The 16172-nt window shown below is 43.7% G+C and overlaps 1 protein-coding gene across 6 annotated transcripts in view; it reads right to left on the reverse strand.

The window, feature by feature from the left end:
- tp53bp2a (tumor protein p53 binding protein, 2a) overlaps window positions 1-16172 on the reverse strand; it is a 31525-nt gene that overhangs the window by 3636 nt on the left and 11717 nt on the right. The window contains exons 3-17 of one of the 6 annotated variants that reach the window (XM_050070857.1): window positions 14778-14925; window positions 13575-13688; window positions 11998-12068; window positions 11078-11179; window positions 9812-9986; window positions 9434-9615; window positions 9139-9303; window positions 8887-8925; window positions 7187-7234; window positions 5611-5794; window positions 5214-5270; window positions 3362-3484; window positions 3036-3157; window positions 2534-2918; window positions 515-1365 (exon numbers count right to left, since the gene is read on the reverse strand). In XM_050070857.1, coding sequence (XP_049926814.1) covers window positions 515-1365; window positions 2534-2918; window positions 3036-3157; window positions 3362-3484; window positions 5214-5270; window positions 5611-5794; window positions 7187-7234; window positions 8887-8925; window positions 9139-9303; window positions 9434-9615; window positions 9812-9986; window positions 11078-11179; window positions 11998-12068; window positions 13575-13688; window positions 14778-14925 — 2766 coding nt within the window. The remainder of the gene's footprint in view (window positions 1-514; window positions 1366-2533; window positions 2919-3035; window positions 3158-3361; window positions 3485-5213; window positions 5271-5610; window positions 5795-7186; window positions 7235-8886; window positions 8926-9138; window positions 9304-9433; window positions 9616-9811; window positions 9987-11077; window positions 11180-11997; window positions 12069-13574; window positions 13689-14777; window positions 14926-16172) is intronic. The other 5 variants (XM_050070858.1, XM_050070859.1, XM_050070860.1 and 2 more) reach the window with 5 other exon arrangements.

Here is a 16172-nt window from a genome sequence, read left to right on the forward strand (position 1 = left end):
AACCATGATTATGCAACCAAATGGGTCTTAAATGGAGGTGACAAAAGGAGTAAAATGGGTCATAATGCAGATTTCTCATTGGTTTTTTCCTTTTGGGGTAAAACCTGCCACATCACCACTAAATCCACTTAAAGAGTTTCACTGAGAGCTTAACAAGCACATAAACTGGTGTTTATTTTCAACACAGAATGAGGCAAAGTGGGGTGGGTATCCGCTTAGTGTAAGCAGAATTAGACCCATTTTCTCCAGAAACAAAAGCAGTACTTGATATGGATTATCTAATTACGTAACATCAGGCCAGGTCAGTGCTTGTTAACCAGCACGTCGTTAAAAAGTAGAATGTGCACAAACTGTAACTCACAACCTGCCCCCTGGTACTAACAAACCAACATGTAATAGGATAAAGCACATGAGGTTAATCTATGCTGAAGACTCAGGACTGCAGTCACACAAACAAGACAGCTGGGAGCCACATGATAATTGTGATTCAGCATTTTAAGGTGGTAATTCATACCGGTGGCAGAGTGACCTGGCCGGTGACCTCAGGTGCTTTCATGTTAAAGGTGTCCTCGCCCAAGCTGTCCTGCTCTGCTCCACTGGGGTACGGGGGTGGTGGGTAGGGCGGGAACTCTTCCAGGAAGCCTTCTGGAGGCGGAGGGGGCAGGTTGGACATTGCGTCCTCCAAGCCAGCAGGGGGTGGTGGTGGGAAAAGAGCGTCATCTGGCCTTGGGGCTGGGTGGGATGGGGGCGGAGGGGGAATAATGTCCTCACTTTCTGGGATAGCTAAAGGTGGTTTGGTGTGTTCAGCAGGGGCTGGAGCGGGAACATTAGCACCTGGGATTTGAGATGGGAGCTGTCCTCCCTCTAGAGTCTGTCCTGTCTCTGATGGGTGGTTCTCTGCACCACTCAGAGAGCTGGGAACATGCTGCCCCATAGATCCCTCCGCGGCCTCTGCTTCACCAGCATAAGTAGGAGTGGTTGGTGTAGTCACAGTCTCCATAGCTGCCAGTGTGGTCTTCTGGTAGAGGAGTTTCTGAATGTTGGGCCCTGCGGGACCCTCTGGTTCGGTGATGGAGCTGCGTTTCTTCAGCGGCCTTGGGGCATTGTAGAGCTTCTTCCTCAGGGCCTCCAGGTCACCATCACTCTGATGCCTGTAGGGGTTGGAAATGAAGGGAAGCAGCTTGGTGGGGCTGAGGGGCCGGGGGATGCGCTCTGTTTCTGGTTGGGGGCCCTCGGATTGGCTGGGACCCACGTTGTTGGCTCCATTGTGATCAACCTCAGATTCTAGGGCAGGGGAGCGGCGGTCGGCGTAAGGATTGTCTGGATGTAGGGAGCCGCCACTGGGGATCACTGGTTTACCGTACACTGCAAACAAAGATAGAAAACAAGTGTTACAACTGCTGTTAGACTACAGGATGGAGTCACATTAGCGCAGCTTTACACTCATAACAAAATAAAAATCATCATGTTAATTAATCTTTAAATACTGTATTTAAAACCTGCCACCTGACATAACCAGCCTGTGAGACTTCGATCAGATCAGCAACAAGCTCAAGATGCAGGGATAAACACTGCTAAGACAGATCAAATAAAAACAAGACCATCAAAATGCTGCTTGTGTTTTTTAACCGGGTTGTATCAGTTTCTAAACCTGCTGCACAATGACATTTTTGTTCAATAAATGAAACACCAGGTCATTCTAAATTACTGTATAATGGATTACTTAATCATACTGGACCTATTACACTCATATTGAACTTCTTCTATGCCCATTTAGACTTTCTACTTTGTCTTTTCCATCTACAGCATCTACTGAATCTCTGTCAGGAGGGGGGTCTCTCATTTAATTACCTGTTTTTTTCCTGTTTCCCTTAAATGTCTTAGCAAAATAATATTGTATTTATGTCGCAGAGCTAGTGTGAATTACATGAAAATTCTCGGAACAGACGCAGGAAGGAAGACAAAATTTGTTCCTTTTAATTTTCACAGTTCCAGTCAGAAGCAGCAGGTACGGTTGCCTGATATTGCGTTTGTAAAGGGAAGATGTAACAGATGGCTCAACCTCTCTCGCTGCTTCTCTGGTCAGTGGCGTGTGAATATTTTCTTGTTGAGTATGCTGAAGACAACAGCAGTAGGGCATGTTTACCTTTCAGTGAATATATCTCAAGTGACACAATATACTACTTTTCTTTACCCTTGTTTACATCTTGACCCTCACGTTGTTTTAGCTGTACCTTATTTTTTTTTTTTTTTTTACTCCAGCATTAGTCTTCAGATTTAATTTCCATCTCACTTAAAAGGATACTTACTTCAGAGGCTGACGTGTAAACCTGGAGATTGACGTGTTCATATACTTGTTGATTTTGTGTGTTACAGTAAGCATAAAGACAAGGGACAAGGACACATGATGTGTTCATGACCAAACAGACTACACCTATTCAATCAATTACCAAGGAACCCAAATGAGAATGACCCCATTCATCAACACTGTTCATGCACTACATTTAAAAAAGTTACAACTGGATATTCTTACCACTGACAAATCCATTGGTGCGGTTCTGAGACCTGTTGAGAGCACCCTGCACACCAGGCTGCTGCGTGTACATGGAGTAAATGGAGCTGGCCGCTAAGGTCTGGGGCTTACTCAGGCTGGCGTCTTTGGAGGAGGGCAGCTCTGGGGTGAACGGCCGTACTGTGGCTGCAGGTGGAGTGTCCTGCTTGGAGGGTAAGGGGAGTGTCTGGCTCTGTGAGGGCGGGAGAGGGCCGCGGCCCTGGGCAGCCTGGGGCTGCTGGCTGTGGGGCTTGGTTTTAGGGAAGGTGCCTGTGTTGAGACCTTGTTTGCCGTAGGGCACGACACCAGGGCCTTTTGGTTTGGTGGGAACAGGAGGAGGCACCTTGACTGGAGCTTTGGGAGCCGACTGGGGAAATAAGAGGAGAGACAGATAGAAAATTTAACACCAGGGTGTAATCCTGCTGGTAATAACCAAATTAATTTCCTTTTTGGATGTGAGTACAGTGTTTCCATTCCCTCTCACCTGAGCGTCCCTGACCAGATCATCGCTGCTCTGGTTTTTGCGGAGGGAGGTGGCGGGAACCTCAGTTGGCTCGAACATGGAAAATGGACGCACCTTCCTGTCCCTCTTCAGTTCCGTGTCATCTATTCACAAACCACACGTACAGGTGGAAATCAGTTTTGTCTCATGTTCAGACAGTGTGATTATAAAGAAAACAGAACAAAAACCCCTTTGAAAGCTTTTGTCCTGCTGCTTTACTGTTTCCACAGTTACAAGAAGAGACTGCAATGTCGATTCTGTGGAATGGCTGTATGTGCATGTAGTTTGCATGTGTGTATGCCTCTTACCTTGTTCTGTGTTAGAGTTGGAGTGAGAGGTCATTCGTGGCAGTGTTGAAGCTGGACCATGACCATTGGTGTTGGATTCTGGACCTGAAGAGCCCCAGTCTGCCAGCTTGGATGGCTGATGGCCTGTGGGACCCGCAGGAGAGCAAGGAGAGAATAAGGAAATATAATAAAACAGTGTGTTAATGTTAAGATTTAACACAGACATGGATGATAAAATAAAGCACCAGTGCACAAGGAAACTCGCTTCAGCCATTATTTATCCAGATAAACGTTCCCAGAGCTGTGTGTTATGCAGAGTCACACAGAGCAAACAATCATGGATTTTTGAAAAGTGATGGGAATTTTATAGCATTTTGCCTTCTTCATTACTCATCATTTGTTGTTTTGGTTGACTGACTAAGAACCAGCCAGTGGCCATGCACGTCCGCAGACATCCACAGTCAGATGAGCCACAAAAGCATGAGGGCTCTTGCAACGAGCAAGATTTGCATCACATCAAAGATGGCAAAAACATGATGATTTCCATCGCAGTGCCTGCAGAGTGTAATTAAATGCTGCCTCTCAAGAGGTGTTGTACAAATACACTAACAAACAAACACACACACATTTTGCGAGCGAGACCTGATTGGGTTGGTCAGAATCCACACAGAATGTCAGTTCAACTGAAGGTTATGTGTTTGTTCCAACTGACCCATTTAGAGCGGCAGAAAAATAACTGAGGAGAAAGCTCAACAAACACGCTTTAACAAACAGCAGCAAAAACAAGCAAACAGGACCAAAAGATCCAGCCAGGAAATGATGAAAATATCTCATCTTTTTCAGTGAGAATGACTCTCATGAAACATAAACACAATGAAACAAAGCCGCTGAAAAGCACACACACACAAACACAAGTGTGTACCTTTTCTCTTAGCCCGCAGCTCTTTCAGAGGCTTAAGCAAGAACATGGCTTCTGAGGAAGATGCATTCGAAAGACAAGAAAAACAAAGTAGCCTTAGAGCTCCAGATCTCCCCTTGCTCAAGACATGCTGTTGGCTGGGCCCAAGCAGGGGCCCCCCTGAGGGGCCACACAGAGTCCAGCACAACCCCCAGGAGCCTGGCTGATGCTATGCACAACGTCTCTGCTAGAGAAGAACTGGGAATGGGTGTACACTAAGAGCAGATTCCTCTGCATCCCCGCCCATCCCTATCTCTCTTCTTCCCATACTGCAAATCAACTCAGCATGCAGAAATAATTGCGTGCAGCATCATGACAGCCTGGGAAAAACCTGTTACTTTTACTTCCTGTATGTGGAACTGCTTGAAAAGGGAAAACATGGTTGATGAGGAGGTGAGAGAGGGAATGAGGGAGGGGGGTTTCCCTTCTGCTGTTGTTTTGTAATGACTAATTTTGGTGTCGGATCATTCATTTTTAATAATGTAAAGCGCACTGCTGGCCCACTATCCACTGGGGGACTGCTTTAGGGCTACGAGAGCGAGTCTAGAGATGAAGCACGTGAGAAAGAATTACTGAGAAAGAGGATGGCACAAAGAACATCTTTAAATGGGATATGTTGCTCTGGTCCATCATCGGTTCGGCCAGACTTTGTTCCCCTCCATTACACAGCGCACATGTTACTGCAGTCCGCTGGGAGAGGGTGCTGGTGCAACAACAGCTTACTCTGTTCTCTGCTTGCTTTTAAAAGAAAAACAAAAGATGGGCACAAAGAGACACACACTGTGGCATGAAAAACTGTTTCACTCACTGCAAAACATGTCAAAAGTTCTTAAGAAAATGTAATGAGAGTGAAAGCAAGAGTTCAAAATTCAGGCTCAGCAACACTCTGTCACAACACACCATCCAACTAGCTACCTTCTGAGCTCAGAGTGACATCACAACCAGCAGGTGTCCCAGACTCCTCTGCTCCTGCTGGATTTGGGACAGTCTTATCACATTTCAGTTAAAGAAAAACACACCCAATTCCATGATGACATTCACAAAGAAACACAGGGAACTGTAGTTGAGGACTCTCTGCTATTGGTTTCCTTACATATTTGTGGTCTGACAATTTAAGCTTTATTTTGGACTCTGCTGCTGAGTGAGCTGTTGCAGACTCAGCAATCGCCAGATGTAGCTGAATAAATTACATGTAAAAACACAGAAGCGCAGGTCCGCTTCCAAGTCAGAGAACTGAGTCATGGTCAGACAAGAAAAGGCTTGAGTTGAGAGGTGAAAGGCTGCAGACAGTGTGTTGTTTCTGGCTGCTCACCTGTGCTGGCCTTGCTCTGTGGGTCGTGGGCTGGAAGAGTGGCAGTGCCGTCCGGGTATGCTGGTTTTACAAGCAGGTCGTGCCTCACTGGGCCCCTGGGCATGGTGGACGACTGGATGTACGGGCCAACCGCCGCCACACGAGACGGACCCGACTGCTGTCCAGCTTGGCCATCTGAGGGCACCTGTTCATGGTAAGGGGAGGAGAGAAAAAATAAGAGGAGCAGCATAAGTCAGTGAGAGTAATCCAAAATATCTTGTATTAGGGTAGAGAAAGAACACATATAGATGACAAAATGGTAACCGAAAATTCTTATGTTTTGTTAATGATACAAAAAAACAGTTGAGATCATGGAAAGCATGCTGAAATCATGGTTAATATTAAGGCACTAATCAACAACATTAAAAGTCTACAGCAATCCTCTAAAGCGTGATGTTCATTGCATGACAAAAACAAAATTGTGTGATGGATGAAAATGGTGAAACAGCTTCATTGTCTTAGATTCTTGCCACTAGAGAGGCAAAAAATTCTAACTTTGGCCTGAGGGTGGCACCAGAGCGGGTCACAATTTTACTCAAATCAAAAGGATTTATTGTGGTCAGCTGAAATGTTCAAAGATTTGTAATGGAGTCTTCTTTATTTTTCTAACTTGTGGGCGGTGCTAGCGGAACGGGCATAACAAAGACATGTGTGAACTTTTACGGTGAACGGTCATGAAGTAAAGTCTGACAGAAGTGGGAATTTAGACCTGCTGGTAGGGATTGATGATGGGTCATGTTTCTCTGAGGACCATGACCGTCTATAAATGCAACAAATTGGCAATCCACCAAACAGTAATTGAGATATTTTACTAAGGGCCAAACTGTTGGAATGATTAACCAAAATCACCATCCTCTGAGCTCTGCTTTAAACCACTTCCACTTGTATTTTATGGCACTGATTCTTCGCAATCCAACTGTTTAGCTACTACTGAAAAACCTCAGTGCTACAAGAAAGCATATGCATTACAGTTGCTGATTTATGAAGATTTAACTTACCCAGATTTATTAAATATTCATGTCCTCTCATTTTATAAGCTTTTTAAAAACCATGTTCCAACTGAACAACATGCAGTAATTTTAAAGCAGTCAGGAAACATGTGGGCTCTCCCCCTTGGACAGGATGTAAAATCCACACTGACAGTACAACCTCTTAAATCCTGTAGCTTAATTTCAGGCTTAATTAGAGAAATCTTGAAGTTTAAAGACAGTAACGTTGTCATAAATACAACACCTCAAAGAAGAAGTTAATGCTTTTTAAAGCCAATACACAGACTGATTAACTTTCACTTTAAACCTAAGCTAAGTACATGAAACATCTTTCAAAATACAGCTCAACCCTTGGACAAAAACTCATCCTACAGCTGATGTCATTATGAGCAGCTGTCCCTCTAAAATAAGATGAACACGGCTCACTTTGCTCATCAAGAGTTTCAAGGCAAAAAAAAAGACGAATGGAATCTGATGTGCCAAGTCAAACTTAAAAGATCGGAAAGAAAAGAAACACATATGTTTAGCTCCAGCACTAGTTTAGTTACCTGAAGATGAGTGTCTTTTGAAGCCCTCTCTTTACCAGGATAGCCATTCTTGAAAAAAACAAAAGCACAAACATGCAACAGCAGTTCAAGACACCAAACAATCCCCTTTTTCCAGTCTAATATAAGTCTTTTCTGTGTTTCCTGACCTATGTCACTAAGACGGAGCAGGATGACTGTAGGCTGGCAGCTCTTAGACTGCCTCTCTCCAGTCAGTATGGTTATACGTGCTTTTTGGGTGATGTCAGCCAGACGCTCGCTGTTTGGTTGGAGGAGAGAGCAGCTTGGATGGAGTGTGTCTTTGTGCGAGTGTGAAAAAGGCCCACTCATTATGATTCTAGGCAGGGTGTGGGTAAATCACCTCCTCACTAGGGCCTATTCAGGCCTTCATCTCTAAAAACACACACACATGTGCACACATGCAAACAAACACTCATGCACACACCTTTCTCTGTTCTGTGCCTACTCTATTATCAGGGGGGCATCTAAAGAAAAGTTTGGCTTCTTTAAAGTTGGATTAGGGTGCAAGTTGCTACTTTATTTAAAAGGCTTCCAGCAGAGCTTCAGAAGGATATGTTAGTCTCCATTATGACATTTATTATTTATGTTCTAACTTATAGGTCACTTTAGATCTTGTACGCAGCATCTGCTAAGTAAACACTGCATGCTGGAAACTAAGAAGGCTATTTTTTGAATGTACAACACAAGAAAAAAAAAAGAATCTGATGGCAGTGAATACAAACAGCTTTGTGATTTGCATTACAAAGTTATAAATCAGCATTATATAATGAAAAACAATATTTGGGGTTAATTAGCTGAATGTTAATTTGATTGAAAGAAAGAAAGTTAATGTTGGAAGCCAATGAAACACCTTCATTATGTCTGAAAGGAAGTGGACCTGATTGGATATATAATTACAGAAATTACTGCATAGAGGACAGCATAAAATTACTCATTTATCTGAGAGGGTAAAAACATAAATCATCCATCGTCCAATCTGAATGATTATGTTTTCTTTCTGGCGACCCTTTCATCTTTGCTATCCCTACACAAGCAGTCAACCTCAAGCAGTGAGCATGTTAATTTTTCTTCCTCACAGTCTGTTGACTCTTATTTACAGTCCCATGGCAACCTGTGTTCAAAACAACTCCTGGAAAGGGGCGAGAGGAGCAGAGGAGGAGCAGGGCGACACCAGGCAGCAAACTCGGAGCCAAAACTTTAACACCCATACGAGTGAGTACAAAGACTGGATTATTCTGCCTGCTAATTTCTAGTATGTGTTGAATCCTGTCATGTATTTTATTATAAAATGTGTTTGGAAAAGTTTTTTAAGTAAGATGCTTGTTTGTCTTAAGTAAACAAGTCATTTGCCTTTTCCTGTTTCTGTCAGGAGTGCAGCCAGAAAAGATAGCATCTCCCCTGACATTCCTGCCTGTCTGAGATGTCAGCCCGCACTCATTACTCCTCTCTCATCTTCAGGAGTTGTTTCTGCCAAATGGGACTGAAAACACAGCTGAGTGAAGAAGTGGGAGTGTTAACTCAGATGCAGCTCTATGACATGATCATAACGATGATCAATCCCCACCAGCTATCTCAGAAAAAGAGATCAAAGCATGGAAAAAGACGAATAGGAATTGAGTCCTTTGAGTGAGGTGGTCACTAGGTTTGCCCACACAGAAGATAGTGAGGTTAAGGTGCCTTACATTGGCATGGGTGAGCTCTGAATGCCAGGGCGTCTGAGGCTTCCGGAGGTAAAGAGAGATACAAACAGCCTTTATTATACGGCCACTAGGGGGAGCTCTGATCAAAACCATTTCCATCACTTATTTGAAGATATGAATAATAGTGGCTTCACAAATTGTGAGCAAGTCACATTAATGCCTTTCACGAGATATAAATGATGACATATGATGTGAATGTTTTTGTTAATGCTGCTGTGGTGTGACAATACTTACAGGCAAGTTCTCCTTCTGCTGCAGTGCTGCCTTTTTCTTCCACAGCCGATCTCGTAGCTCACTGATGCGCTTGTCCATGGCAGCCACCTCCAGGTTGCGCTTATTCAGGCCCTCTCTCTGCTGCTGCAACTTAGTGTTCTGATCCTGGTTGAGCTTGTTCCTCAGCTAAGCAAAAGGGACAAGACATGAGGACAAAAAGAAGTTACTTTAATGTAATTTAAAACAGATACTCTCTAGTCTTTGGAGCTTAATTTTGTTTTGGTGTTGAATTTAACTTAGTTGTATTTCTGCACACCTGTAGCTCCTTGTAAAGGCGGTCTAGTTCAGCCACAGAGCTCTGGTTGTCATGGAAGTTGTCCATTTTGCCATTTTTGAGCAAGTCCAGCTGTCGGCTGAGCTCCTCCACCTTGGACGCAGCCATCACTAGTTCTCTCTGCTTTTGCTGGAACAGGTTGTTCATCTGCTCTATCTCCTCCACTGGAAAGGGAGAGGGATGAAAAGGAGAGGAAGGTGAAGAGAGGGAACCACAGGTAAAGAGAAGGTGGGTGAAGATGATGGAGGTGGGGAAATGAGAGACACAGAATATTATGAAGGCAGGAGTCAAAAAACTAAATCAAACCTTCCATATACAACATTCTGAGAGGCAACCATTCACTTAAGTCTTAGAGCTTACCCAGTTTGCCATTGCTCAGGCGCTTCTGCTCCACCTGGCCCTTGAGGGCCCGAACCTTCTTGAGCCGAGTTTCCTGGTTCTCGATGTTCTCTCGGAGGCGCTGCAGCTTCTCCTGCTCAGAGGCCTGCTGCTGCTGTCGCTGCTCCTGCTGCTTCAAGTAGCGCAGCCGCTGCTCCTGGACAGACAAAAGAGAGGAGAAAGGGGGCAAAGGTCAGAAACATAATTAAACAGACACATCCCTGTTAACTTTCGTTATGAGTAATCCATTGCCGAGGATGTTTTACTAAACAGCTGCTGTCCAAGTGTCTTCAGAGAAGGCCTTGAACTACACACTGTGGTTAGAAGCTGACAGTAAAATGGCTGCTGTAAGAATGCTATTCCCCCAGTAACTGCTCCTGCAGGCTGTTAGGAATCCATTTTATATCAACGTACCTGGTTAAATAAGACATTCTGTGGAGCTAAACAGTGTCAAATGTTCAAAACAAAAAGCCAGTCTTGAACTGTGACAGTGTGCTGTACACCTGACAGAGCTCTCCCAAACAGGTTCTCAGATGATCACAGCACAGGCTCTATGCGGAACTGCACCATGTGATGTGTGCCGATCGTCATGCCTGATTGTTTACATGGCTTGTATGCAAGTTAACATACATGCCTGCTTGAAGCTACATTCCTTGGCTTGCTATAATATAGATCAGAATGCTTAAGTTTTCCTAATACAGTACATATGTGTGGATCAGCAGAGCAAAAACATTTTAAGGTGCCTCAGCAAGAACCAAAAAAGGCATAGGAGGAAAAAAAAGGTCAGTCAGGTATTTAATTATATCACGTCTGTTTTCTGTCAAATGTCTTTCTCACCGTCACCAATAAATCCAGAGCAAAATGAGAAAAAAAAAGAGATCTTCAAACACCAGAGGAGTCCTACACAGTGAGAATCCAGGGCAGGCAGCTGTCTCAGGCTTCTCAAATTATAAACACTACACCTGCAGCCATCCACAACTCATCTAACCTGTCTATCACAACACGTGCACCCTATCTCAGCATCTTTACTTCCATAAGTGCACTAGACTTGTTTTATAGCCTTTGTTTTGTGTGCTATCTTCTCACTTTCTCCCAATATCCCCTATTTAATCCTGCTCTATTATTTTTCTCTCCTCCTCTGGCTTTTACTTTCATCTCCGCCACTTAAACCTCTTCACCCCCTGTATCCACCCATCTCTCTACCAGTCCCCATCTCCCCTTTCATCTTGCACTCTCGTCTTTATGCACCTTGGAAGCAAGGAGCTGTTGTTGAGCTTCTATTTGTTGCTGCTGTCTGGCAGCCATCTCTTGTAGTTCAGCCAGCGTCATGTCCATCCGGGGTGTCGCCACCTGCGCAGGGACAATTAGAGGGACAAAGGACAAAAGACAACACAGTCAATCTTGTGTAATAAGCTCTATCACTGCTCTATCATTCAAGGTCGAAAACAAGACAATGAGTGTAGCCTTGAAGTCAGAAAAGCAAAAGCAACAACAGACAAACACATGTGGGGAGAGTAGTGGAGCAATCCCTTTACATTCCTATTTAAACTCTCATAAGAGGACCGACAAAGGCCTTTTTGTGATTTCAGGATTTGTATTACATTAATTTTCAAATGATATTCTTAAATTATAAATTATATGAACAATCATGTCCACGTCATGATGCACTGATTATTTTTTTACTTGCATTCATACACTGACTGCAGGGCATTTCTGAACTGAATAAAGTAATAATACCCCTTTGCAAATCATCAAGTAGGCTTGTTGTTCAGTATAAAAAAACAACAAACCAGGTCACAGAATTTTTGTAAACAAAAAAATCTATGACCCACATGACGGGAATTAAAGTACAAAATGGAAACTTGGTGATGACGCATCAAAACATCCTCTGCCTAAAATGAGCCAAGGAAGCTATGACTGTAATCCTGATGTTGTTTTAATGAGGTGAAGTGGAAAGCCCTTATAAAGGAAGTTCAGTTCTATTGTTTTTCCACTTGAGTTCAAAAATTAAATAACTGAGAGTGCAAAAGTATGAATAAGGTGTTGCCAGTGCTTCACTGGCTCAGGTAAAATATTTCATGAGGCTATATCTTACTTTTTTTCTTCAAAAAGAAAGCATCCTGCTGAACGTATTTCAAATTGTGTATAAAGAAGACATCCAAACTCACCCCATTCTCCATTCTTCTGTCTGGGGGACCCTTCACTCCATTCCTCTTCGGCTCTGAGCCTCTTGACCCACCTGAGTAACCGATACAATAAAATAATTCATCAGACATCATAATCTACTGAAGACCTCAAAGCGGCAACCTAAATTTAGTCCAAACCAAAAAACACAGCAAACCGAGCTAACTACTGGCCTTTGCAGACAACTGTGAAAAATGACAGGAACTTTCCCCTTGCCTTTTTGCCCGTCACTGTCTCTGACAAACAAGGGTACACACTGTACGGCTTTGTCTGGACTTGCTGCAGAGGAGGGTGTAGATCAGTAGACAGCCCGGCAAAATAGACTGGCTAGTGCTGAATGATCTTAGCTCCTCTGGGAAACAACTGGGATCAGTGCTCTTTGTGACTTGCAGTAATCTCAGGATTTAACCTAATACATAACCGTCTGGCGGTGGGTCCCACAACTGTGTGTGTGTGTATGTGCTTTTCTGTGTACATGAATGCACTTATATCCAACCATGCTACTGGCATTTGACAGCTAAAGGGTGGGGGGGGGGGTCTAGCAATCCAGATCCCATCTTTAAAGCATCGGACTAGGACCAAAGCCTTTTAGCTTGCATAATGGTTTTAGATGACCCTTGACATACAGTATACATGTTAAATACATGCACTAATTAAGTGTTGGTGTGAACATAACATCATGCTAAGGCTCAATAAGTGACATTAAGTGTGAGATTACTTAGCTAGCTCAATTCAGCAGTAAATAAATGTTGTCCTCTGAACGGGTCAGGCAGCCTTCACAGCATCAGGAAGTATGAGCATTTAACCGCCTGCATACTACAGGTGGCACTGAGTACAGCAGAATTCCCATAAATAATATAAACGCCACAGAAACAGGAGACCAAATGTACCCATCCTTAAAAAAATACGGCAACAGAAAAAGGTATTTCAGAGCTGTGTTGCAAACACTGAGCAGAGCTAAGCTAACAGTGTGGGAAAACAAGAGCAGGCTAAGATAACAGGAAGGGAAAACAGCCATCTAATCCGTGGGCCAGACTCAAGCTGTGAGGGGTAAAAGGGCTTAGTTACGCAACTGGGGGCTGAGAGGATAGCGCACGACCAAAATACTAGAGTTTTCTGTGTTCCTAAGAAAACTGAAAAGTAACAGGCTTATGACGATGTGACTGGGACACCCTGGCCTCCAACAGTACGGCTAAATAAGGCTTGCTCAAGGATTTGAGGCCTGCTAATATAAAACCTTTCCTGGATAAAGGCGGTCGCCAGAGCACCACTTCCGAACCTCTCTAGTGTGAGAGGAGAGGTGGTCTGGTTCATTCTAAGCCTCAAACAAGCTGTTAATATAAATTTACTTTCATAAATCCTTAACACCGGAGTGGATGTGTGGACGTTTAGAGGCTGCTGGCATGTCAGGATTTTACTACGTTGGTGTCAAATGTCTTTTCTCTGGGGACTGCCCTCACCCAAACTATGACTCATGTGAGAGAAGTGACCATAGAAACCCTTGCTTCTGCTTCACTGTCTGTATGCACAGTTGAGCTGTGTGTTGGAGATGGACACTTACCAGACTCCCTGCTAGGGGGTCGATTGTGACGCAGAAAGAAGCGCACCTCTGCCCTGTGTTGTCCCCACCGTTGGAGCACATCCAGCATCCTCTCCCCATCACCTACAGCTCGCTCTGCAGACAGAATACATAAAGATGTCAGCGCTCAGGGGTGAGATTAAAAACACACCCATAAATTCAATATTAAATATCTAATTATACTTAATTTGCCAAGGTTAAAACACATGAAAATACCAATGTAGGTCAAGTTTGCATGTGAAGTTTGCTTTGCAAGATCCCGTCCAACTATTAGCCTGACACTGCTGGCCTACACTGAAATGAGATTCATTTTACCACCATCTGCATCTAGTTGATCTTTCTGAGTAATGACCTCGGGGAAAACAACTGTGATGTGTTGTCAATTATTCTGGCTGGTTCTGAGCCAAAGGGCTCATCATCCATTCCTCAGACATTTTCTTCAACCTGCTTAAGACCATTTCATTACACAAATGGACTGACACATTACAGTCAAGCAGAGGTCAATGAAAGTGATCTATTATAATGGCATGACTGCAAAACAAATCAGTACGACCTGTAATATCCCGGTTATTAATAGCTTTACATCTAAATTTGATGCTAAATGTCATTGCTGTGTTTTCAAGGAGAGTCAGTAGTGGCCTGCAGAGAAAAATGGCTGCAAAATGAGACAATCTTTTCAGACTACTTGTGGAAGTACTCAAACACAATAATTGGCACTTTCTTCACTCTTACGGCAGCGTCACCATGGAAACAGCTACGAAGCCTGGCTCCTTGAGTTTTGATTCTGAATACCTCCTGACTCTCAGAGATGGGGGAAAAAGGGGAAGGCATAAAATCTCAACCCCCCCACCCTCCCACCTGAGAGATGTGGGAGATGTTTGGGTGCTTGTGTTTGTTACAGGGATTATGGGCTCTGCTTCATTTGTATTGCAGCCCCAGAAGAGATAAGCCCTTCAAAAAGAAATCACCAAGCAGTTGACCATACAGCTAATCTCCATATATGGGCTACTTCAGAAAAGCAATTTCCCTCTAATTAAAAGGAAGGCGGCAAACAACTGTCTGCACGCTGACTCCTGTCCCTGTCCCTATCCCACAACCGAAACAGCATGTGACTGTAAATCTCATGCTCTTCATTGTGTGCTGAAGGATAAGGATAACACTGGGTGAGCTGGCACCGTCACTCACCAGATCCACGCCACATCTCTGACAGGTGGCAGTCAGACTCCCCCGGCTCCTTGCACAACTCCACCACATCCCGGCACAGCGTCTCCGGGGTAACGGGAACCTCAGTAAAATGCTGGTCATTGTTACTGAGGTATACTGTCAGGAACATCTGGGGACAGCGGGGGAGAGAGAGGGGGGCAGAAAGCAGGGCAGATTAGACAGAGAAGTTGAATAACAATACAAGATAGAGGAGTGTGTGTGTGTGTACGGAGTGAGAAGTGTACTTCACTCGCACTTTGCAAACATTAGTTATATAACATTTGTAAAAGTAATGGCACACTTCATGTTAAAGTTCTGTATAACTTTGTTCAGACATGACGGCACATTTACAATTGAACTTAATTTGTAGTTGAAGCCAGAGTGGTACGGTCCCATCTAGTACTAACATTTCTGTCCTGACTTTTGCGTAGAAGTGGATGCTTATTAAGACATCAGACCGACATGTCAAATTGTCATCAGATTAACATGAAGGGCTGCGCGTCTCAAGGGGGCTACAGATAGCAGGATTTGTTTCCCAGCCCTCATTCCTGTGTCAACAGAGAAATCAGAGGCCAGCTCCCAGAATTCCATTTCACCTCACGCCATCCAACTGCAAACTAGTGCTGTCACCACTGTGAGAGATCCCTCTATCCCAACACACACACACATACACTAAATACTCCTGCCAAGCAGTCTCAAGAGATAGACCCACTGAGGACTCCGGAGACTCTGGATTTGGATGTCAGTGTGTGACTGACAGATGATTGAGACTGGTTTAGGACTATCTAAAAAGAAATGGACTATCTCAATGAAGATGTCACTGAAGTGGAATGTGAAAGCCTTCAGCTACTGCAGAAAAAAAAATGAACACATCGACACTGAGCAGAAAATTGAGCTGTCTAACAGCAAGCTCCCTGAAAGCTGGTATTCCTTCACATTCAGCTCTATAACTATGACAGCTTCTGTATTGCTGACAGAGATTAGAAAGAAATGCTAATATATGTATATAATACTTAAACAGGATATTCTGTAACTTTATAGTTATAGGCATTGGGAGTCTAACTGAATAAAAGAAAAGAGGTCTATGTCAAATTAATGCCTTGACAGTAAATTTGAAAATACACAGCTGGGAGTGAAATACCATATTCTGTGTAAGTAAGACTCTAAAATCAATACAAATGTGAACATGACAGTGAAAAACAGTGTCTCTGTGTAATCATATACAGATGTATGCTAAAGAGGCTTTCAGGGCTGTGCTGGAATATGCTCCCATCTGTAATCTGATCACACAAAAGGAGAGTGAAAGTATTGATAAGGCCGTAATAAAACTAATATGACATAGCATAGGTGTCCTGGGGCATGGCACAACTTGAACTC

The sequence above is a fragment of the Epinephelus moara genome, chromosome 19 (genome assembly GCF_006386435.1).
Source record: "Epinephelus moara isolate mb chromosome 19, YSFRI_EMoa_1.0, whole genome shotgun sequence".
Classification (NCBI taxonomy): Eukaryota; Metazoa; Chordata; class Actinopteri; order Perciformes; family Serranidae; genus Epinephelus; species Epinephelus moara.